This window comes from Orbicella faveolata, unplaced genomic scaffold (genome assembly GCF_042242905.1).
Source record: "Orbicella faveolata isolate gen_17 unplaced genomic scaffold, um_ofav_v1 contig_34, whole genome shotgun sequence".
Lineage (NCBI taxonomy): Eukaryota > Metazoa > Cnidaria > Anthozoa > Scleractinia > Merulinidae > Orbicella > Orbicella faveolata.
In genome coordinates, this window is record NW_028301563.1 from 19,288,450 (window position 1) to 19,312,419 (window position 23,970).

The 23,970-nt window shown below is 39.2% G+C and overlaps 1 protein-coding gene, 1 long non-coding RNA gene and 1 pseudogene across 3 annotated transcripts in view; 1 reads left to right on the top strand and 2 right to left on the bottom strand.

Annotated features, from left to right (window-relative positions):
• LOC149105157 (uncharacterized) overlaps positions 1 to 23,970 on the top strand; it is a 254,926-nt gene that overhangs the window by 165,193 nt on the left and 65,763 nt on the right. The window lies entirely within an intron of this gene.
• LOC149105170 (uncharacterized) lies at positions 9,003 to 18,597 on the bottom strand. 2 transcript variants are annotated; one of them, XM_089271151.1, is made up of 2 exons: positions 18,542 to 18,597; positions 9,003 to 10,426 (listed from the first exon to the last, which is right to left on the bottom strand). In XM_089271151.1, the coding sequence occupies exon 2, from the start codon at positions 9,838 to 9,840 to the stop codon at positions 9,019 to 9,021; it is 822 nt and encodes a 273-aa protein (XP_089127277.1). In that variant the 5' UTR covers positions 9,841 to 10,426; positions 18,542 to 18,597; the 3' UTR covers positions 9,003 to 9,018. The 2 variants fall into 2 exon arrangements, with proteins under 2 accessions (XP_089127277.1, XP_089127275.1); XM_089271149.1 differs by lacking the exon at positions 18,542 to 18,597 and adding an exon at positions 13,603 to 13,671.
• On the bottom strand, positions 19,694 to 20,925 carry LOC149105171 (uncharacterized; annotated as a pseudogene).

A 23,970-nucleotide genomic window follows, 5' to 3' on the forward strand; every position in this document is an offset into this window, starting at 1 on the left:
GTTCCCCAGATCATCTTGTTGTTGTAACACGAAGTCCTCGTGATCAAGCTCAGGAATAAAGACTGTGTTCATTGAGCTCTCGATATTGTTTGAGTCGTCTGTACCGCCCGACAGTGCCTTCTAGCCTATTTCCAGAGGGGAGGTATCACCGTATGGATATTTTCTGGAACCACACATTTAGAATGCAGCATAAGTATATGATGTCTAAGTATCCAACATTAATAAAACCTAGGTAATTGGACACACACATGACTATGCAGCACCAAAGATGTTGGCCAAGAAAGGGATCAAAAAAGTCTGTTGAAAGCCTTTCAAAACAAAGAACTTATTGATTGCTCCAAAACCCATCACCCACCAATAGTTTTAGTAAATACAGGCTGAAGGCTGCTCAGAGTAATTGCATTGTGTCTCCAATATAAACAGCAAAGATCTGAAGACAGCATTGGTCGTTACTGAAATATACAGTACAGTAACAACCTTTTTCGATTGTTTTTGTACTTGTAGTATAACATGGAGACATGATGCAGTTACTCAAAGTAGCCTTCATCCTGTATTAGTTCACTGGAGTTATATTTTTTGCAACATGAAAGAAACATACGATTTTACTCTTGTGTATCTGTATTATTTACATATCACTGGCAACATAATTCTTCATACTTATACCTTAATTTTGTAAAATATTCAAACTAAATTATCTGTAACTAATTTAGATTTTGAATGTATTTCTTCACCGAGAGTGAAAATTATTGAGGAGGGTAAACCAGATGCAAATATCAAGGAAGTTGAAGAGACCCCATTAATAAAAGCAAAAAATACACCCCTGATTCATCTTACAAATGAGGAGAAGATCTTCGTTGAAAACCAACTTGGCATGTTCAGAAAGCAAAGGGATACTAATCCCACAGACAAGACACAACTAACCAATGAAAATGTTGCAACAGCAACAGACCCTGGACTTATTTATGACATGACTCCACAGATCACAATACCTGAAGCCCTGACAACAAACATTTTTGTGACTGACATAGACACAACAAAACCAACCACAACAATTAACACTACAAAAACATCGGACTCTTTACTGACCTTCACAGAAATGACACCACAGACCTCAATACTGGACACTCCAGCAACAAACACTTTTCCAACTTTCCCAGACTTCACTGAGCTGATGAACACACCAAGTGCAACTGTGACTACAAACACCGTTCCAATTTATGACATGGCACTACATACCACAATGCTTAACAAGTCAAAAACAAACACTACTGCAGCTTGCACGGACTTGGAACAACTTGCCAAGGCAGCTGACACAACAACCAAAAGTGTTCCAATTTATGACATGACACAAAAAAACACAATACTTGACACCAGGACAACAAACACCTTTTCAACTTTCACAGACATGACACAACAGACAATGCAACTTGACACAACCACCACCTCAAACAGTTTACAGACTTCAACTCACTTACCACGACAGACAGTGACACATACCACAACAAACACTGATGAACTTTGTGTACCACTGGACTGGACAGACACCACACTGACTGACTGAAGAAAAGATCAACAGAATCCTCTTGTTCCTAGAGATGCCTAAAAAGGCAAATATTAAACAAAAGAAGACAGAACACCACATCCAAATCCTTCCTACCCAAGATGAAAATGGTGAATATACCATACCACCTGAAGTCAAGCAAAAGATCCTCAACTCAAGCACTGGGAAAGGAAACTTTGTTTTCACTATTTTTTCACAGGAGGAGCGAAAAGGCTGCAACTGCACTGGAAAGTCATCTTCTGGTGCAGATGTGGAACCTCTTAATCCTGGCAAATTAAAAGCAGTGAAAAAAAGTGTGTTCCAACTGTATGGAATCCCTCCAAACTCTCAAGAAATAGTTTGGAGGGAAGAATGTGTAAAAGCAATTGATTATTCTTTGAGGAAGGAGAGGTGGTTAGTGAAGAACAGTTAAAGAAACAACAAAATCAAACAACAGTAACAGGCCCCAGTAAATTTGGGCTACATTTTCATACATTTTTATTGGGCAATTAGGAAAAAAAAGTTACCACAGTTAAAGGCCACAGCAATTTTTGAACTTTAGACATGGGCTACATGTATGTTTGCTGGCACTTTGCTTATTCAAGCTTCACACAGAACCATTTAATTATTAAAAAAACAACAAAAAGCAAACATTAAACAGAAATATGCCACTGACAGAAAAAAGTTATTTTTACTTTCAATGTAGGCTACAAGTATGTTTGATCTGAGAGAAATTGTTCATTAAAGTTTCATACCTTTTTTATCAGTTAACAAAAAAAATTACAAGATCTGCCTGTACATGTCTATCACTATTATCAATAACAATTAAAGGGGCCATGGGGCGAAACCGGTATCATTCTGGTGTTATACTCACATCCAACAGATTGTTTTGATGGTGCAAAGATCTTAAAAATGGCCAATCAAATCATTTAACCCATTAATTCCAGAAAACTTCACATATCTCTGAAGAGGATTTTTAATGACAATGCACAGATGCTCCTCTCCAATTTTTCTTTCAGGGAGCTGGTGGCTGTACATTTTGAAAACCAAGAGTTATCAATAGCACTTATATGCCTCAGTCTATGTTTTGTGCCAGCATGAACATTTATGATCTGATAGTGCATTCTCAGTATCCAGAAGTGGCCCCTCTCCTGGCAATAACTACTGGTACCACTTTGTCAATATGCCTTATATACCTTTTGCACACTTCAGGGGTAACTTGGGCCCAGAATTGTTTTATCCCCTGAACCAGTTCATTCTTGGTTTTGGGTTTCACATGTTTTCGCAAATACCACTTCATGGTACCCCAAAGGTTCTCAATTGGGTTGAGATCCTAGGTCCAAAAAAAAAAAAAATAAATAAACAAACAAATCAGAAAATACATAGTGGTTTTAATGTGATCCATCAGTTAAGTTTACACTTACTTATTATCATTTTAGAGTGCTTTTCAATTGAGTGTCGTAAAACCAAAACCAAACAAATTACTTACCAATCATTAATAAAACCTAGCTAATTGTGCTATATCAGTGATAAAGCAGCTGTCCTACAACCCCAAAAGCAAAACTTCCGAAGAGATCGGTTGTTTTGAAGTAGTTTTTCTCATAAAACAGCGACGAAAACACGCTAGTTCGCCCGTGACGAATTTTTAATCTCCAGGCGTTCCAACCCTTTGACCGAAGAGCCTGGAAATTAGTCCGTGGAAAATACCTGGTTACAAAGCTACGGGCGTTCCACGAACGGGTGTGTCATCTGTAAACAACGAATGCAAACGAAAATACTACAGAAAAACTGTGTAAATAGAGTAATCCTTATCACAAATTACCATTAAAAGATCAAGCATATGTCAAAGCTGGCGAAAATGATGTGCATTCTACTAAAGAGCTTAAACTGTGGGTAAAACTTTGAAGTGTTGTTCGGAACATTCGAAAGGCTTTTAACTTTTGAAATTTCCGTATAATCCAGCGTGTTTTCCACACAATCAACGCATTTTTCCGCATTATTCCCCCGAAAATTTCCGCATAATTCGTTATTGTTTAGCGCGTCCTGTAAGATCCCCTGAGCATAAAACAATTTATTGTCACGACGAAGAATAAAAATCGTCACGAAGCTTAAATTCAGGTGTTGGAAAATATAACACGGGATTCTTATCACTACACGAGCAAATAAAGTGGTAATAATTAATTCAACTGGTTCATTTACTTTAACTATTTATTTATTAAAAAAAAAAAAACATTGAAGAAACGAAGCCTACCGGTGATTCGGGTGGTGTACGCCAACAGTTGATTCATTCATTCGTTTCAAGCCATGTCAAAGTTGTCCGACTAGTACATACATACATACATACTTTATTGACTTTCCCTTTAGAGGCTTTTCAAAGACAATACAATAATAATTTAAAACTACTTAAAAAACTCTAAGATTCATTAAGATTAATTAACTAGAATTAGGAATCTATAAAATCCTTAATAAGTTTACGTTTAAGATAAAACTTAAAAGCAGATACTTTCTCGAGAGTTTTTAGAGAGCTATCCATGGAGTTCCAGATACTGACTGTTCTGTAGTAGAACGTTCTCTGACCACTGGCAGACTTAAAAAGAGGAATGTTCAGCATTTGTGAACTTCTTGTGGCACGTCCGCTTATTTCTCCTCGCTTACTGAACTGGGAAGACAGATACTCCGGCACGTTAGACATTTGTAGGCCATGATAGCGCTCCTGAAATATAACTGAGTCGCGACTGGTAGCCATTTAAGCTCTTTTAAAACTGGTGTGATGTGATCATATTTGTGTGTACTGGTCGCAATTCGAGCGGCAAAGTTCTGAATACCTTGTAATTTATTTATGTTACTTTTTGATGTATTCGCCCACACGTTCGAACAATAAAAAAGTTTACTAAAAACTAAAGTATTTATAATAGTTAGTAGGGTGCATTTGTCAAAAACATGCTTTGTGCGGCTTATTTGACCGAGACAAGACATACAGGAGGAGACAGTCTTGGTAATGTGTTCGTCATAGGTCAGGTTCTTGTCCAAAATCACCCCAAGATCTTTAGCGGTGTGCTCTGGTACGAGTTCTCTTCCCATGAAGGTGAGGCTGGGAGTGTCCAGTCTGGAATGCATTTGCCTGCTGCCAAACACCATGAGTTTAGTTTTGCTTGGGTTCAACAATAAATGGTTGTTGGAACACCATTGGCCTATTCTATGCAAATCAACTCTTAAGTCAGCAAAGGCGTTTACAGTATCTTTCATTTTGAAGGATATAACTAGCTTAGTGTCGTCCACATAGCTCTGGACGCTGCAATTCTGTGGTGCTGAAGAAAGATCATTTGTGTAAATGCTAAATAAAAGTGGTCCCAGTATACTTCCCTGCGGAACGCCACAGACTATGGGCAAGGGCTCTGACAATGTTGAATGGATTCGAACCACTTGTCGTCTATCATTAAGGTAGCTACCAAACCACTGGATAACTGGGTCTGAGGCGCCTACATCTCGCAACTTCAAAATTAGGGTTTCGTGGTTGACGCTGTCGAATGCCTTACTCATGTCTAAGAACACTACCGAAGTCAACATCTTCTGGTCTATCGCTTTAAGAATAGTGTCGGTTGTTTCTATGACAGATGTTTCGGTTGAGTGCCATTTTTTGTTGCCGCTTTGGGTCTTTGTTAACCTGTCGTTTAAATGCAAGTAAGAAGTGAATTGATTATGTACGACCTTTTCACACACTTTTGATAAAACTGGTAGAAGAGAAATTGGTCTGTTGTTATTTGCCAGTTCGTGGTTTCCACCTTTATGGAGAGGTGTCACTTCAGCTAATTTCCAAGCTGTAGGAAATTTGCATGTTTCAATAGAAGTGTTGATAATAGACGTAATTACTGGAAGAATCGGGTTTAGGCAGTCCTTCAAAACACGAACAGAAATCTTGTCGATCCCTGGGGCTTTGTTTGATGGCATTGATGATATTATACGTTCAATCTCGCCACTGCTTACGGTATTCGAATGAAACTGCTCGCATGAAGGATATTGTCTTGGGACAAAATAATTTCGGTTGAGTGTTATGTTGCATTCATTAGCCAATGACTGGATTTTTTCAACGGAACTCTGGCCAACAGAAACGAAAAACCGATTAAACTCATCTGCAACAGTTTTGTTGTCCTTGCTGAAGATTCGCTGGGATTTGGATTTTCTAGGAATTATTTGGCGGATTGCTTTCCAAATATTGTTTGTATTGCCTGGGTTTCTTTGAATCTGTTCTGTGAAGAATTCTCGTTCAGCAATTTTAATTTCTCTTTTAACCTCCTGTCTTAAGTTTCTGTAAGCCGTCCAAGCCATAGGATCATTTCGTTTTCTTGCTTCTTTGCGCCAATCGTCTCTTGTTTTCATCAGCGCACGAATGTTATCAGTTACACATGGATTTGGCTTTCCGCGGACTTTAAAGGTTTTAATCGGAGCGGAACAAACTAGTATGTTTGGGGTCGTTGTCCTGCATGAAACGGTGCCCTGTGGGATACTTTTCGCGAACAAAAGGCAACAAGTTGCGGGATAGGATGTCCTAATAGGCGATGCTGTCCATGTTGCCTTCGAATATACAAATGTTGGTCGCTCCACGTGTGGAAATCCCAGCCCAGACATGAACCTAAAGACGTTTTCCAAAAGCAAAAAAAATATATATTTAAGGTTAATTATATAACAGTGAAGAATGAATTTGTCCTCATTTCAGCCGCAGTATTTACACCAAGCTAGGATATTCACAACCTACAACGTGACTATACGTCATAAGGTGGAAACTAAACAGATGAGTTTGGACTGGGTAGGAGACTCAGCGGGGGGGCTTGGAACTGTGTAAAACCTACCGGGACCACCTACCTTCAAGGGATGTTTTGGTTGACCCTTTGTGCGACGTGGCTCTCCAACTTTATGAAAACAGCAGCGAGTGGAACGTTCAATCTTCACAGAACATTCGTCTGAAAAGATAACATCGCTGAAGTCATCTCCGTCAACTAGAATTTTCAAGCAATGTTCTATGCGTTTCGGCTTGTTGACGTCTTTGATCAGTTGGCAGTACTCGGTCCCACTCCACGTCCATCCGAGTCTTCTTCGCACTCGCCTTACGGTTCGTGCAGAGACTGTGATGTTACAGCGTGCTAACAAAATTCTTTGAAGTTCTACCGAAGAAAGTTCATCGTTTTTCTTCATTTCTTCGTCAATTACATCAAATTGTCGAATGCCAAGTTTCGGATTTCGTCCTTTGCGTGGCCGGTCGTAAAGACTTCCCGTTCGTTTAAACCTCGAAAGAAAAAGACTTACGGCCGGTCTCGACGCGATTATACCGTCCTCTTCAGTCAATTTCCGGACTATTTGGCTGATGTTTATGCCCAACAAATGCAAGTTAACTATTCTTTTTGTCTCGCATAAAATGATAACTTGCCCATTTTACGAAAAGCTCGTCTTCTGGGCAGAATAAACGAGAACGCGTACTACTGAAAACTCTAAAGAAAATTCAGAACGCGCTCCTGTGTTCCTTCGTGTTCTTAATTTTCTTTAAAACGCGTTCTATTTTGCGTTCCAGAATATCAGGGGAACGCCAAGGGAACACCAAAGGAACGCTAATTGGATCGCTCCAGTAACGCGTTCCGTGTTGATTTTTCTGTTAGGTTACTTCTGTCCGGTACTGTACAGTGATTCCTTTACACTTGTGGGTTGTGGTTCCCCATGACAGTCTTAATGGAACCTGGACACGCTTGCACCGACATAGACAGTCAGTGCAGCGACTTACAGGTACAATTGGCACAAGTGTGGGGTCTTCATCCATGTAGGGTGGACCCTTATATCCTGGAAACCGTACAAACACCACATCCGGTAACGGTGCAGCGTCATCCGTTGGTCTGGAACCAGCATTGTAGACAATATCCACTACTGTGCCCACTGCTCCATTGAACAAGCCCCGTGTAGCCTTCAGGTTAACCGTCAGCATCACCTTGCTTTCACGGCAAAGATACAGTAGTGGCAGTAAACCACCTGCCTTATTGCTGTCAGCCTTTTGTGCATGCCTGCCATTGTCAACTGCCTCGATCCTTGCTACTGGATGGTCTGGCTCTCGGTTGCACTCTAGCAGCTTAGCTTTATTGCGTTCCCATTCCAAACGATGTGTCGGGAAGACATACAGCCCTTGCTCATCCATCCTACGAAGAAGTTCTTGACCATGGTTTGTGCGCAGATTATGCCACTGGAACTTTTGTAGCCACCGCACTTGCTGGGGTGTTGTAGAGTATGTTCTCATAGACATGAGCACATCTCTCAGCTGCTCTTCAGATTCAGTTAGCCTCACAATCTGAGTTAGCTCCAAGGCACTGTCAAAACTTGTCCACACCAACCGACCATGGTTAGATGGTGCACTACGGCTATGGTTGATGTACACTGGAGTGTCACACACAGGCGGTAACTGTACATCACCTCCCATAAGCACTACTACAGGAATGGCTCCCCAAAGCTCGTCCGCGTTGGCTCCTCTGTTAACTGCATATCCTATATGCTGTTCCATCCAGCCCAGTGTGGTTCGACCAAAACATTGATCGCTCCTCGCCAATCAGAACTTTCAGATTTTCACAGCTGTTCTGAATTTTCTCTAACACAAGACCTGAAGGTACAGTTAGCTCATTACAAGATCTTCCACCAGTCGAGATTCCTAAAACGCTGTGAGCAGTACTACACTGGACAAGATAGGCAGAATTCCCAGTTGGGGTTATGACCTGTACTGCATCATTCTTTCCAAACAATTGCCGCATTAGCTTCTGAAGGCACTTGATAACATACGATTTTCCTGTTCCTGCAGTTCCAGAGACAACAAGTCGCAAAGGACGATAATCAAGCTCGTTCTCGACAAACTTGTAGAGTGTGTGCAACACTAGAATGACTAGAGCTCTTTTATTGTCATTTAAGGTCAATGGGGACACATCTGGTAATTCAAGGCCCACAGTTTCCTGTTCTTCAAGTTGCTTGATGGTATCTTCAAGCCATTTCTTTGGGTCTTTACCCTCAGGAAGATTGATTGAAATACTGCTCCAGTCATACTGCTCTCCACCATCATCGTAATCAAAGTCCTTCTCTACACCCTCATATCTCTGATTCTGACCTGCATAGACATCAACCCAGTCAGGCTGTTGTTCTTCTTCAACAGCATCATCGTCCACATTGTCTTCAAATACTGGTTCTTGCGGACGCTCTGCATAATGCTTTGCCTTAGAGACTTGCGCCTTCACAAATGTCGGGCACTCGTTAGTCACAAGAAACTCCTTGAAACGATCAATCCAAGATTCAGCATCTCCTTTTACTTCTTGGACTTCAAACCAGTTTGGCCTGTGCAAGAGGAGCATGGATCTGCAGTAGTCCTCATTCAATGGCCATGTTGCATGGGTAGCACCCCCACTTACAACTGAAACCTTGCCATCCTTAGACGCAACCTGGTACCAGGAGCAATGTTGTTCTTACGGTCTTGCAAGGTAATTATCCAAAGGGGTGCTGAGTGTCGCAGTGTCGCCATCACGTTCAAGGCGCCTTGACCCTGTCATTGACAAATACGTAAACTGACGGCTACAACGCCAAAGTGCTAATCCACTCAGCTCAAATGATGCCTCGGGCCTACTGATATCTCGTCCTCCCACCGTCTTTATCAGCATCTTGGCGCAAATTGACTTCCCAGTTACTTGGTCGGCATCAGCTGCATCAACAGCATTAACCATGTCCTCAAAGAGGTCAGCAGTAGCGCCAGTGTGTTCGCTGTCTTTGCATGCATAGCCACACACATAGTCGATTATAGCTATGATGTCATCTGTGCTGGGATTGTCTGGGGATGAATTTGACAGAATCAAGCTTACATCCCCATTTGCTCTCCAGGACTGCAATTGATAAGAGGAATGCTGAATCACACGTGGGTGGTCACGTGGCATCTCAAGGCGAGGGGCTCCATTGTGATCATTAACAATTTCTGGCTCCCTGTGCAGTTTCTTCCCCGGGTGAAACTCGCTTCCAAATTCCATGCGGCACACCCTCTCGTTAGGCTGCAATCCTTGCTCAGGATGACGAGGTGTCCTCAAACAGTAATCAGAACAACTGTGCAACCCAACTCGGTTCACCAAAAGCAAATGATCCTCTAGGATCGCATCTTGGGTTGATGCTATATCCATTAGCATCTTTACCAGGGGATCTTGATCATTTGGTATAGGGTCAGCTGAGCCCTCGGGAAGAGGCCAGTGATCCTTCCGGGGCTTTCCCTCTTCATCACTACCAGCTGGGTGTAATGCTGTCATGGCTAGGTTTTCATCAGCCCACTGGTTAAGTATGGCAGCACACTCATCTTCATGCTGCTCATCTTCGCGAGCTTGATACAACAGCTGGTGTGGCTGTCTGTCCTCTCTCCAGCTGAGTTGGTGCCAGTGGATTTGACCTCGGGACTTGGCAAATTCATACCGGTACCAATAGTCAGAGACACCAAACACAGGCTGTAGAACCTTGTCATGGTACGACTGAGTACGCAGGTCAAAGTAGTTTACCACGACATGGGTATTCTCTTGCACAGCCTTGTAGTGGGCATTGCTATCTTCAGCAAGATTAACTTCTTCCCCTCTGGTCTGCAAAATGTACTGTTCAAGTAGTCTTCTGAGTGGAGGAAAGTAAAACTCGGCACAACTTCCAGTCTTTTCCTTCTGTCGTCGTCTGTTTCATCTACACCAGGATGTGCAAACTCATAGACTACTCCTACTGCTCTTGCTCTGTCAATTAGACGACTATCTTCTAAGTGGCCATGGTTATCCATTTCGGGAACAGCCTGTTGTGTTTCCAATAAGTTACCTGCTTCCAAAACGTCTTCTATAGCAGGATTCGCCCTTTCAACATCTGGTAAAATTAATGATTACTATATAAGAGCTTCAGGATATGCTGTGAACTGCAAAGGGGAAAATAAGGGGAAGGTAATTCACATACATGTATTTGTGCTCTGGCAAGGTTTCATTTTCGACCCCTAAATGCACAGGTACTTTTGTTAAAATAGTATGTACTATTACGCGATGAATAATAATTTCAACTGATTTTAATATACCATGTGTACTATCATCTAATGTATGTCAATTCTTTGCCTTTCAATAAATTTTAGTTGTTGGTTGATTCAAAAAAAAAGAAGTTATACAGTGTAACCTCGATTTAACGAACCTCGATTTAACGAAGTCCTCGATATAACGAATCGTCCTGGCCAAAGTTACAGTAAAATGTATGGAATAGAACCTCAATATAACGAACCTCAATATAACAAATTCTTCGATATAACGAACATAATCTGGAAGTCCAAACATAAAATCTACCTGGACAGATCAACAGTCAACAAATCCTTGTAATCCTTATGGTAAAGAAACAGCAAACTTTCAGTCAACAGCTTATTACAGGTCATAGACATTGGCACTATAGTATTTCAACATCAATTAACCTCTGCGCCATCTTCCTTGAAATCCGGAAATGTTGGGTAGTGCAACATAACAAAACAAAAAACCGGTTCCTTGTTCACATAGACAATTTTCTGTATAACCTCTACGTTGCAACATTTTTAAATTCCCACCCTGAAAGAGTCGTTCTTTTGTAAACAAAAGCTGTGCGTCTGCTCAAAAGTGAAAATAATTGATGCTGAAAGCCACCATGCTTAATGAATTGCATCTCAAAATGCAGCACTTCTGGGTGACGAAAACTGCATTGAATTGCGTGACAGAAGTCGCCTGTGTTACAAATCAATCATTAACTATGACCTCGATATAATGAACATTTTGGTCGTTTCCCCTCAAATTCGTTATATTGAGGTTTACGATATAACGAACCCTCGATTTAACGAACAAATTTAGCCGGTCCCCAGTGACTTTGTTAAATCGAGGTTCCACTGTATACCCTACAACAATGAGTATCTATTGACTTCATGTACAGATTTGTATAAATTAAAATCTATGTCAACATGACTGAGAGAACCACTAAATCCCAACCCCCAACAAAAGAGTACTTAACAGAAGCTGTAGAAAAATGAAAATCTCTTATGCACCTGTTGAAGTTAAGCTGGAGATGGGGGACCTTGCGCATATCAAGGACAATTAAAATTTTGAAACTGTTTTTGGTCAAAATCCCAAACACACCAATCAGAAAATGGGTGAAATCAAATCAATCAAACTGAACCATGTAAAGTATAATACATGTAGTTAATGAAATGTTGGTAGGTATCGTACAGTCATGTATAAATAATTACAGTCTGCTGCAATGATACCTGTAAATGACTTGTACACATGGTGTTTTTAATTTTTAGAGAATTGTAGATCGTTTTCAGTGTCACACAATAAAAAAAAAAGGGAAAACCATCCAGTGGAAAAAGCTAAGAAAGTGTTCTAGAAGATAACTACGTAAGTCACTTCTCCAAGTTTTAGGCCTGTGCATTTCCCTAAACTTAGGATATTCGTTGAAATGATTCGCAGAAATTTACAGAGCCAAATATGAAAACACCATGTTGGTGTACATCGCTAGTACACCAATGTGACGTTTGAAAAATAGTGTAAACATTTGGAACTTGCTTTGGCTATCTAGGCGACTGATTATCCAGTGTCTGATCTAGAGCGCGCCATTGCAGGATTGGCGCAGTTCGACAGAAGATGTTCCCCAAATTTTCGTCACGTGGGTCATTTTTGTGCAGCAAACATCCGCAGCTACTGACTTGTAATTTTCCTTTGTTTCCTAAGTTTTTCGTAAACTTTGTGCGATTTAAAGTTTCATAGAACTGACAATAAAAAACAGCGTGCGTTTTAAGAATGTTTATGACACAAATAAATAAAAATGGCTAAAAGAGGCTGAGATGAGATTCCTGGGAACAAGTAGAATGATGCTTACAGGAGGGTCAATTTATAAAAATGCATGTGCTCATTGCAAACCCCTTACTTTTCACGCTTGATTGATGAAAAGCGATGTGTTATTTCGGTTGTTTTCTTTGTCATTCTGCTATATTATTGTCATGTCAAAGCAGAAAAGAATATTATTATTCTTTGTTCAAGAAAACAAAAGAGAAAAACACAGACCGCAAACGAAAACCAGCAGAATCGACAACGTTAACGAAGATAAATTGAGTGATACTGATGAACGTGAACCTTTTGTCGAACCAAAAGCCAAAGCAGCAAGGAGAAACTTTCAATCTACCTGGTTTGAAAAATTCAAGTGGTTGCGACACAAAAAACAGTGTGTCCCCCCAAAAACTGGAATGTCCCTTAGAAAATTGTTGACTGGGACAGGATGTCCCCCTTAAGTGAAATCCAAGATCAGAGACTGTTATCAGTCCCGAACAAACAAGCATTTATATAAGCACTTTTCCTAATGCTCTAACTTCTAAAAACGTTCAAAACGATGTGATACGTATATATTTTTCAACAAACTCGATCATAGCCTTGTGTGATACACCTCCATAACCGTGAGATTCAAAATGTTCTGGTTTCCAAATGAAGCAGGCTATTGCGCTGTAAAAGTGTAAAAAGATATAAATATACCAGTCCTCTTATGCCTGATGAGGATAAAAACTTTGGTGGCTCTTTAGTTTTGGATTTTAGGAAGTGATGAGTCATTGAATTATAGGGCTCAAAGAACTGTTTTCTGTAGATTCTGATATGGCCAAAATGTTTTTAAAGTAATTTTAGTTTGTAATAATTTTTTTTTTTTCACCTTTGTTGAAACAAATGATTGCATTTCAATTTTCATACATGCCAACTGTCAAACTTGAAAATTAGAAAAAGCATGTAATCCTTTACTGATCAATTTTTTTTGTTCATATAGACCTATGATTCTACTTTTTTCCAAACTCGAAAGTTTATGACCAATTTATTTATCTGCAAATATTACTCCTAAGCAACGCCATCAATGCTATGATTAAACCTTGGAGCAATGCTCACATGTTAACAACATCCTGATAATCTTTTAGATTAGCAGATTATAGCAATTCTTTATCAAACATTCAGAGCAATTTTTACAATTTCATGTGATATCTTTTTTTGTTTGTGATGACCCACTTGTTTGACTTCTGAAGTGATTTCCTGAGCATTTCTCGAGAAAATGGAACATTTCTGAGAAAAGAACAACTACATAAATTTTCAGTCTTGGGATACCTGGCTTCTCACGGTAACAACGACAAACCTGCAAAACCACTGATCTATGCATCATGAATGGCATTTTACATAAAAGCACATTTGGAAATGGCATAAATCAAACAACAATAACAGCTTATCCCTCTGACATTGTCATGTTTGTTTTGTCCTCAGACTTTGTTGCATAAGCAATAGAAGATTGCAGAATGCATTAGCAAAAACTGTGTTTTTCCACCTTAAATTGCTTAGCTACCACACTACACATAACATGTGTATCTGTATTAGTAACCGCTGTTGCAATGGGACTAAGGTTTAGATTTCCAATGCTATTTTCTGCTGCAGCATGGTCATGAACATGGCATTCTACAAAGAGAGAAAGATCCACTAAATTCATTGCTAATTACCAAACTGTAATTTCCCTCAGAAGAGTAAATACTGAAGAATAAAAGCAAAAGTGCTCAGAAAAGTTTGGGGTATGCTTTTAAAGTGATAAGTTGAGTAATGAGCTGCGACAATACGTTAGACATCTATTGAGTGACATCTAAGACATCTCATGGGTGATTATAGAAAATACCCATACCCTACCATGGGCAGCATGAACATTTTAACCCTACACTCCCCTCGAAAATTACAGAATGCTCTTCCCCCAATTGCCCTCCGAATTCCAAAATCGTTCAGTAACCCACACCCCCTTTTTCCCCCAGATTTCCGCTTTTCACATGTAGTTCAGCCATCTGAATTGCGAACCTCTCCACTACTTCCAACACAGGAGATTTTATACTTCGACATTGTACAAGACTTTTTTTTCTCATAATATTCAGGCAAACAACTGTCTACAGGGCTCGAAATTTCATCTGATACGATCGCACGCATTTTTCACTAAATGTTGGGCGACAAAAAAATCTTCCTCTTCAGTCGCAATTTTGCATCCTCCGCATAATCTGAGCTTTTTTCCGCATAAAATAGAAACATTGTTTCATATAGCGATAAATCAGCTGCTTACCATCCCCACAAGTACAAATTCCGAAGAGATTGATTATTCTGAAGTAGTTTTTCTCCAAAACACGCCATTTCGTTCATGACGAACTTTAACCTCCAGGCGTTCCAACCAAAGTAGTGCCTGGTTACTAAGTTACGCAATTACCGCGAACGCCACAACGAATTTATTTACGCAAAATTCTACGGAAAACCTGTGTTAAATGAAGAAACACCTGTCAACAAATACTAGAAACATATCAAGCATATGTCAAAGCTGGTGGGCATGATGTTTAGTAAGTTTATTTTATTTAAGAGCTCAAACTGTGGTTAAGACTTCGAAGTGCTTTTCGTTTCACTGTTGTTTGGTACTCAGGAAAGACTTTTTAACCCGGGCTTTTTAACCGTATTATTTGATAAAATTTCTGCATAATCCAGTGTATTTTTCGCATGAAATTTCCCCGTAAATTTCTTATTTTTTCTGCAACCCGTCAGATGGCATATGAATGATATTCACTAGATCAGTTCCCATGCCATTGGGTTCTCTGGCTCATTGTAAACAAGTATGGCGGGCGGGCTCTTATTTTTTTATTTTTTTATTTTTTTTGAAATTTAACCTCGAATTTACAGAGTAGCTTGTTAGCTAATATCTTCGAGAGAAATAAATATTAGAAAGAAAAAGTAAATAGATAAAATAAAATAAAATGAAATACAATTACAATTCTACAATTCTATGGCAAACGATTAATCTGACAAGAAATTTATCAACGTTAAAAGCCTTCGTGGTATAGGTATGGATATTTTCTGGAATCACCCATTTCGTAAATACATATAGGAATTAAGGCTTAATGTTGTTTAGATCATTTTAGTACCATAATTTGGTGATCTCTTTTAACAGGGGGTCTTCGACTATTTTTCATTTCATCCTTAGCTTCTGTTTTTGTATGCCATAAATTGTAATAAGATAAATAAAATGTTGTTGGTGAGTCACACACACAAAAAAGAAACACTGCAGAGTATTTAGCATCAAATAGATGAGAGTCAACCAACGAAATGAAATATAATTTGCAGTTGTATATTCCGGGAAATTGCTTGAAAAAATCCCCATAATTTTTGGTCAAAATCCCAAATTTAGGGATTGGGAAATAGGTGAAATAAAATGAAGTATCCCCTCCCAGAGAGAATTACTGGGTTAAAAGAATTGTTTTATGTAGTATTACTTTGTAATGATTAAAACATTGACAAATGATCACATTTTACAAAGCGCATGTGGTTTAGCGTGGTCTGTACTCTTATCAACAATGATACGCATCATCACAGTCGTCAAAATGTTGTGGACTCACAAGGTGCAGCCGAGTGAGTCCAAGGCATTTTGTGACACAGATGTGAGCAGCGTTGTCTGGACTCTTATCAACAATGGCAAATTAACCAATCAGATTACGAGATTAGTAGCAATTGTGTTAAAATTCAATTTACATGCATGCCAACTATCAAACTTAAAAATTAAAAAAAAAAAACATGTAATCCTTTAGTGATCGTATAGACCTATGATTATACTCTTTTCCAAACTAGAAAGTTCTTTATCTGCTAGTATTACTCTTATGTAACAGGGTCAATTCTATGATGAAACCTTGGAACAAAAAAAAGTCTGATTGCTCAGGGCAAGTAAATTTTGCTCTTGGGCAAGTGAAAATAGAAGTTCAGTGGCCCGGTGGGCAAGTGAAATTAGCCCCAGCAGTCTTGTGAGTCTGACTAAAAATGTCAGCTTGATAAATGATAATTTCCAGTCAGAAGCTATTTCAAAACTTATGACTGCAAAATTAGTTAAACATTGAGTTACAAGCATGGATTAGTTAAGAATCCAAGCATACTTTGTTTGCATTAGTCCTCTGATTGCCAAACTGGCCACCATGTGGGTAAGTAGCATTTTAGTTGGAGCAAGGGAAAACTGAAATTCTCTAGCCCACTGGGCAAGTGGATTTCAGTCTTTTTCCTGCCCTGTGACACATGTTAACACCATTCTGACACTTCTGAACTTATTTCCTGTCAAATTTTGTGCAATTTGGCCGAGTACTTCTTGAGAAATAAGCACATTTCCATTAAAAAACCCACTAAATCATAGACTCTCAATTTTTGGACACGCATGATTGCTACATTTAACTGGGTTATCATGGTAACAATGAAAAACGTGCCAACAGTCATTCTGCAAATATGCATGGTGACTTTTATGAAAAAGATAGCACAGAAGGAAATGGCATATGACTAGCTTATCGCTTTATCACTGTCATGTTAGTTAAATGTGCTCAGGCTTTGCCACATAAGCAATAAAAGATTCCAGAGTGCAAGCAAAACCTATGTTTGACAACCTTAAATTGCTAAGCTGTCACGGTATTCATGACGTGTACCTGTATTAGTAACTACTGTTGTAATGGGAACAAGATTTTGATTTCCAATGTCATTTTCTGCAGCAACATGGTCATGAACGTGACATTCTACAAAAAAAATTCATTGGCAATTACACTCTAACTGTAAACCACATCCCTCAGGGGAGTAAGTCTAAAGCATAAACGTAAAAATGCTCAAACAAGTTTGTTGTACATTGTTCATGTATACTTTTAAAGTGATAAGGTGAGTGATGGGCTCTGACAAAACTAGATTGCATGACGCTATAACCAGTCAGAGACATCTATTTTCATATATCCTGGCTTCAAATGTCATATAGAAAGTAAGGCTTAATGTTGTGTTAGTGGTTGGTGAGTCACACAAAAAAATGCAGCACAGAATATTAAGCAGCAAATCAATGGCAGTAAACCTATGAAATAAAATATAATTTACAGTATTTTAAATTCCTCCAGGAAACTAATTGAAAAATTCCAAACAATATCCAGCCAAAATCCCAAAGGTAGGGATACAAAAATGGGTGTAATCAAATCAAGTAATATCCCTCTTTAAGCAAGCTGTACCCCGGTAGGTACTGTAATTGTTTAAAAGCTGTTTACAATTAATTTTTTTTCTCTTTTTTTGTAATTAAGTTGAACCTCCCGTAAGGGACCACCCAAAATGTCAACCCTAGGTGGCTGCTTATGGGAAGTGGTTGCTCACGAGAGCTCAAAACATATTGGGTCAAAATTTGGCCTTGATAGGATATGTTAACTGCAGTGGGATCCCATTTCTAATTTTCTGTAATAAATATCAGAACACATTTAAGGTCGTCTAATTTTACTTTTCACTGCAGAACCAGAGCTAAAATGGAAAAAAAACCAAGAAAGTAATGCTGTTTAGTTCACCTTTGCTGTAACAAATGATTTCCTTTGAATTTTTATGCATGCTAAACTATGGTATAACTAAAACCAACCGCAGCTCAAAATTGAACATTTGAAAGAGTCATCTGTTAATGATAATTTTTTAATGGCGGTCTATGATTCGATCTGTTTAGCTGCCACAGTACACAGACATGTGTACGTGCATTAGTAACCACTGTTGCAATGGGAACAGGGGATAGATTTCCAATGTTAATTTCTACAGCACCATTGTCTACAAAGGAAAAAAGACCCAGTAAATTGTTTGGTAACTACCCAAATGTAAAGCACGTCCCTCAGGGGAGTAAATGCCAAAGCATGAAAGTAAATATGCTAAAAAAATTTTCGTGTATATGCCTGCTTTTAAAGTGACAAGGTAAGCGATGAGCTCTGACAAAAGTTTTGCATTGCTGGATTGTGTGACATGCATGCTAACCAGTTAAAAACATCTATTTTCATATACCGTATCCTGGTTTAAAGTAAACTTCGGCGTAAATGGTTCGCGAGTCACACAAATAAGAAATAGTACAGAATATTTAGCCGCAAATAAATGAGAGTAAACCAACGAAACAAAATATAGGTTGCTGTACCGTAAATTCCGAGACTTGAAATTGCTTGAAAAATCCACGAAAAACCAAATGGACAGCGGCAGGTTTCTTTCACAGGTCACAGGTCACAGGTCACAGGTCACAGGTCACAGGTCACAGGTCACACTCAAAACACTCAGTAAAACTCGCGATGTAACAATTACCCGAGATTCCCAAGAGGTTTATCGATGTTTCCATGCAACAAACCCTAACTTAAAATGTTTTACTGTATAATTTTAATGAAAAAAAATCCTAGGGGTGGTATATGTACGAAATGGGTTGAAATGTAGCTTTCAGACATGTAGTGTTAATACATTTTATCGTAATAAGATAATTCATTATGATAGCAAATTGAACTGTTTTGTTTCTCTTTTTTTTTGAAATCTTTACAACGAGTATGTACTAAACAGAAACAAGAGGGTCCCCTATACCTCCTCTGAAAACAATTTCACGCATAAGTAATTGGCCTTTTCACGCATCACAAAAAAATTCGAAAACAGTTTCACCTTCACAAAAAAGAAGCAATCATTTTTCACGTAAACATGCAAAGGCTAAATCATGTGTCACATAAAAATACAGATTTTATCCACGTTTCTCAACACATACACAACCCTCCATTTTGATGCATCAAAATGCCGTGTGTGACACATCGTGACAGACTAGATTCTAGGCCCTCCTGGTTCACTGTCGCTGTGGTTAGTTTCTCAGTCTTCCAGCCGCAAGCGCGTGGAATGGGCAGGTTTCACATCTAGTCTCGTGTAGTTTACGAGCTTTAATGATGCTAAAATCTCCGAAAAATAGTGAACAATTATTCCCGCAAAAGTCGTTGTTTCACAAATCACGTGTAAGTAAATGCATAATTCACGGATCAGTGTAAGCCTCTTTCGTTTTCATGTTATATTGAAAGGCTACAAACAATTTATGTTTTCAACAGAAATAAGTCTTGGCTTTCGTTGGATCAATTTTTTTTTTTATTTCAGTGCTATAGCTGATTTCCCCTATGCGTTTTTTTTTTTTTTTTTTTTTTCAGAAAATAGCGTTATAGTTACACTTAGGACGCACTTGTATGCACCTGTTTCATGACGTTTTGGCATATTTTTGGTGACCTGTGATCTGTGACCTGTGACCTGTGAAAGAAACCTGCCTAATGGACAGAAACCAAAACCACAATCGGTAAACAAACAATCGACAGTCCAGAATGCCTCTTCCGGGACAATGTAGCAGAAGCATCTTCTATTTCACAGCCAATTAACTTTCTATGGCTTGACTATATGCCGATTTCAACTATTTCGAACTTGTGTAATGATCGCCCGAGCGGCCATTAAATGTGTGTGACGTAACCACTACCTAGAGTTGCCAAGCAACATTAAAGCATTATTTTACCTGGAAATCTTCTCGCCTCCCGCTGCTCTACGCATGCATTTCGTCTTATTTCTCGCAGCCGTTCCCTCTCTATTTCTCACCGCTCCTCCGTACTTTTCCTTCTTACTTCCCGATGCCGTTCTCTCTCTCGAGCACTCTCCTCTTCACTCCTGTTCCTTCTTATTCCTCGTAGCCTCTGTAATTTTTTGTAGGTCTGTTTCGCGCTCTTCTTCCGTTCTGTTGCTTCTTAGTTCTCGCAGTCTTTGCATTTCACTTTCACGCTCTTCCTCCGTTCTGTTGCTTCTCATTTCTCGCGGTCTTTGCGCTTCATTTTCACGCTCTTCTTCCGTTCTGTTGCTTCTTAGCTCTCGCAGTCTTTGCACTTCACTTTCACGCTCTTCCTCCGTTCTGTTGCTTCTTAGTTCCCGCAGTCTTTGCACTTCACTTTCACGTTCTTCCTCCGTTCTGTTGCTTCTCATTTCTCGCGGTCTTTGCGCTTCATTTTCACGCTCTTCTTCCGTTCTGTTGCTTCTTAGCTCTCGCAGTCTTTGCACTTCACTTTCACGCTCTTCCTCCGTTCTGTTGCTTCTTAGTTCCCGCAGTCTTTGCATTTCACTTTCACGCTCTTCCTCCGTTCTGTTGCTTCTTAGTTCTCGCAGTCTTTGCACCTCACTTTCACGCTCTTCTTCCGTTCTGTTGCTTCTCGCTTCTCGTCATTGTTTCAACTCTGCTTCGCGCTGCTCTTGAGTTCTGTCTCCTTTCCCTTTGTCGTTCACGGTCTCTTTCTCTCTTCTTCCGTTTCTGCGCTTCGGTCATAGTTCTTCCAGGCATCATGCAACCTTTACTGCAACCGTAATCAAAATTAAAGATCTTCTAAAGATATGCCAAAAACAGCAATACAGAGCAACAAGCAGCTCTAAACAAATTAAAAATAAACACTCAGCTTAAGTTTCAATTCTCTCTCCAAAGATGTTTGACTTAAATAACTGCGTAGCCACCAATGTGGTCCTGACCACAGCTATGTATGTCAAACCTGATTTAGATTTAAACCAGCGAAAATTGCAGGAAAAAATATTCTTCCAATCGCTTTCCACCTTAACACTGCAAGCGTCAACTAACCTAAAGACCTCAAGTTGACGTAGCATGCCGTGTAGCCACGTTGAGCCACAGAAAGCCCGCGAAAAATAAAGCCTCGTTTTCGTGTCCCATTTGTGGCCGCCATATTGCGCGACTCCGTCGTCGTCGTCGTCGTCGTCGCCGCCGTCGTGCGTGCGCGCCCACGAACAATACCGCTAGCCATGATAACCATGAGAAAATCCTTCATGGGTTTCCTTTTCTTCCCTATATGGGTATGGGGCTCCGCTTGGCGGCCCTTCGGGCCGTCGGAGCTCCGCTACTACTTACTTTCACTTGCTTTTACTTACAATGTTCTGTTGTTTTTCCTATCATTAAACAACACACACAAACAGAGTGACTGCACAGTAAAGACTAGTTAAAAAGTTCAAAGTGCTCAGTCGAAAATTAAACTAACTTGACCATTTTAAAAGGAAAAAGAAGTTGTTCTACAGCTCTTTAGCTCTAAAGTATTTTAATTCGAGAAAAAAAAAAAAAAAAAAAAAAAAACGGGGACTTTTTGAAACCAAACGATTTTCTCTTATACAGTCATCTCTTTCCTAGCGACCACTTCTCGTAAGGACCACCTCCCGTAGGTGACCACTTTTTTGTGTGTAAAGGTAGTGGGGAAGAAATTTTCTCAAGTCATTTGATCTGCGTTCAGACCTGTTGTGTATATTTATTGTTGTTTGCTTAGTGTTAGAAGATATCACGTTGCTGTCCGTCCTTGAGCTCGGACGGACAGACACGGACTTGGTATTACAATCACGAACAACTGTTTTAAACTGGAGAAAATTTTGAACTGGTAATGTCACCAGTAGGTGTGTATAATTTGAAGAACGCTAATATATCTGAATTACCGTTTTACATTTAGACCAGAGTTGCTACATTTTGCGTTGTTACATTTCGTGTTAAAGAAGTTGTTACATTTTTCGTTAAAAAGTTGTTGCAATTCGCGTTAACGTTACATTTTGCGTCAAATGTGGTCACATTTTGTTGTTACAGGGCGTAACGAGGTTAATATGCGTTCAACAGTTTTCGTGTTGAGGAACAACAGGGTCGTGAGCGACTGAGAGTAGGGTGGGGAGTGAGGTGCTCTCAGCTTTTTGACAAACAACCAAAAACAAAAAAGCAAAAGACAAGAATATCAGTCTGGACTGTTTCACATTTGAATTAAATTTTTGATGAACATAAAATTTATTAGAACATTCCGGAACATCGAATAAATATAATAACTATAAGTAAAATATGTAAAATGAAATTTTCAAAACTAAAATAAACAAAAATAAACTGGTATCAGCTCGAAATATGAAACCATATTATTGGGATTAGGGGAGTTAGTAGGGGAGGGGAAGGGAGCGTTGGGCATTCATTCAACTGACTACAATGACTGCAGGCTCCTCCTCTTTCCCGCCAATTGCGTCACGTCGCTTTACAGCACTCTGTTTTTCAACACAAACATGACGATTCGGATGATGAATGCCAAGTAACCCATTGCATCTCCATTTTTGATCCCTGATTTTTTTCAACATCTCAGTGTTCGTCTGAGCATCATACAGTTGCTTGTTAAGTCATGTCAGTAGCCATAGTTTTGTCACTGTTCCGTCTTCATGTTGCTATTTATCATCCCGAGTTTTCGCTCCGCTCCGCTAGCAACGCTTGACACTCTGAACCACCAAGCCTGTCCGGAGGCCCGAGTAACAAACAAGTTGTTACTAACTAACAGTAATCAAAGATTAGAGCAGCGCGTTCACGCGCGTACTTCGTATGTCTGGTCTTCTTTGGTGGTGTTTGAATGGCTCGATAGAAAACTAAGTTTGATCGAATGTCAGATAATGATCTGCACGTGAAGTTGAACTAGCGATGAATAGCTTATAGCCTGCGCTAAAAGTATTTTTGATTAATTAAGAGTTAACTTGGAAAAACATTTTCCAGGAAATGCATTTGAACTGTTGGCGACACTTAGAATTTAATTTCAGATCGCCAACACTTGTAACAAATATTTCTTGAGACAATAAATTTTTGACTAGTGATCTCGCAAGACAGCGCGCGCGTCGCCAAATGTTTTTAAATTTTGTTTCTATTTGTTTACACTGTCATCAGAGCTCGAGCAGTCCGAACTAGTTTAGACCAGAAACCCAATGCCGAAAAGTTTATATTTCTATCTCATGGAGAAACTATTTCTTCATGAGAAATCGTGTATAGGCATATCTTTGCATTGAAGTAGTGAATTGAATAACGAAATCACATTCGTGTACCTTATTTTTTAGGTCTGATTAATGAGTTCGAACGCTACCACCTTGTTTTTCTGTGAAAAACGAAATCTGGAGATAACTGGCAGTCACGTGATTAAAAGGAAGGTGAACGACTGGAAGGAATGAATTACTCTTCTTAGTTGCTAGCCGTCACTCATTGCAGTCACGTTCATTTTTCTTTCTCTTCCGTTTTTTTTTTTTTTTTTAGGATAATTTTTTTGTTTTGTTTTTAATTTCCGAGCTGATACCAGTTTATTTTTGTTTGAATTAATTTATATCAATTTAATCTTACATATTTTTCGCATAATTATTATAATTATTCGATGTTCCGGGATGTTTTGGAATGTTCCAGGATGTTCCGGAATGTTCCATGTTCCTGGTTTTATCGACGCCCAAATTTATTGTACAATGTGTCACGTAACAAAACAACGCCTACTTACAATGCACGACAGAGTGGCTCTAGAATGTTTCTTTTTTCCTTTTTTTTTGTTTTTTTCCCCTCACGAAATGTTTAATTCCCTTTGTTTGTTTTTTTGTTTGTTTGTTTGTTTGTTTGTTTTTTTGATCGGGAAACGTGTTTCACGTAAAGAGTTATTTAAACTAACAAAATTTCGACTTCTCATTTTAGTGAAGAAAATTTATTTTTGGCGAAAATGAAATGAAACTTGTTATGCTTTCCGCACACTGCCAGACCCCGTGTTT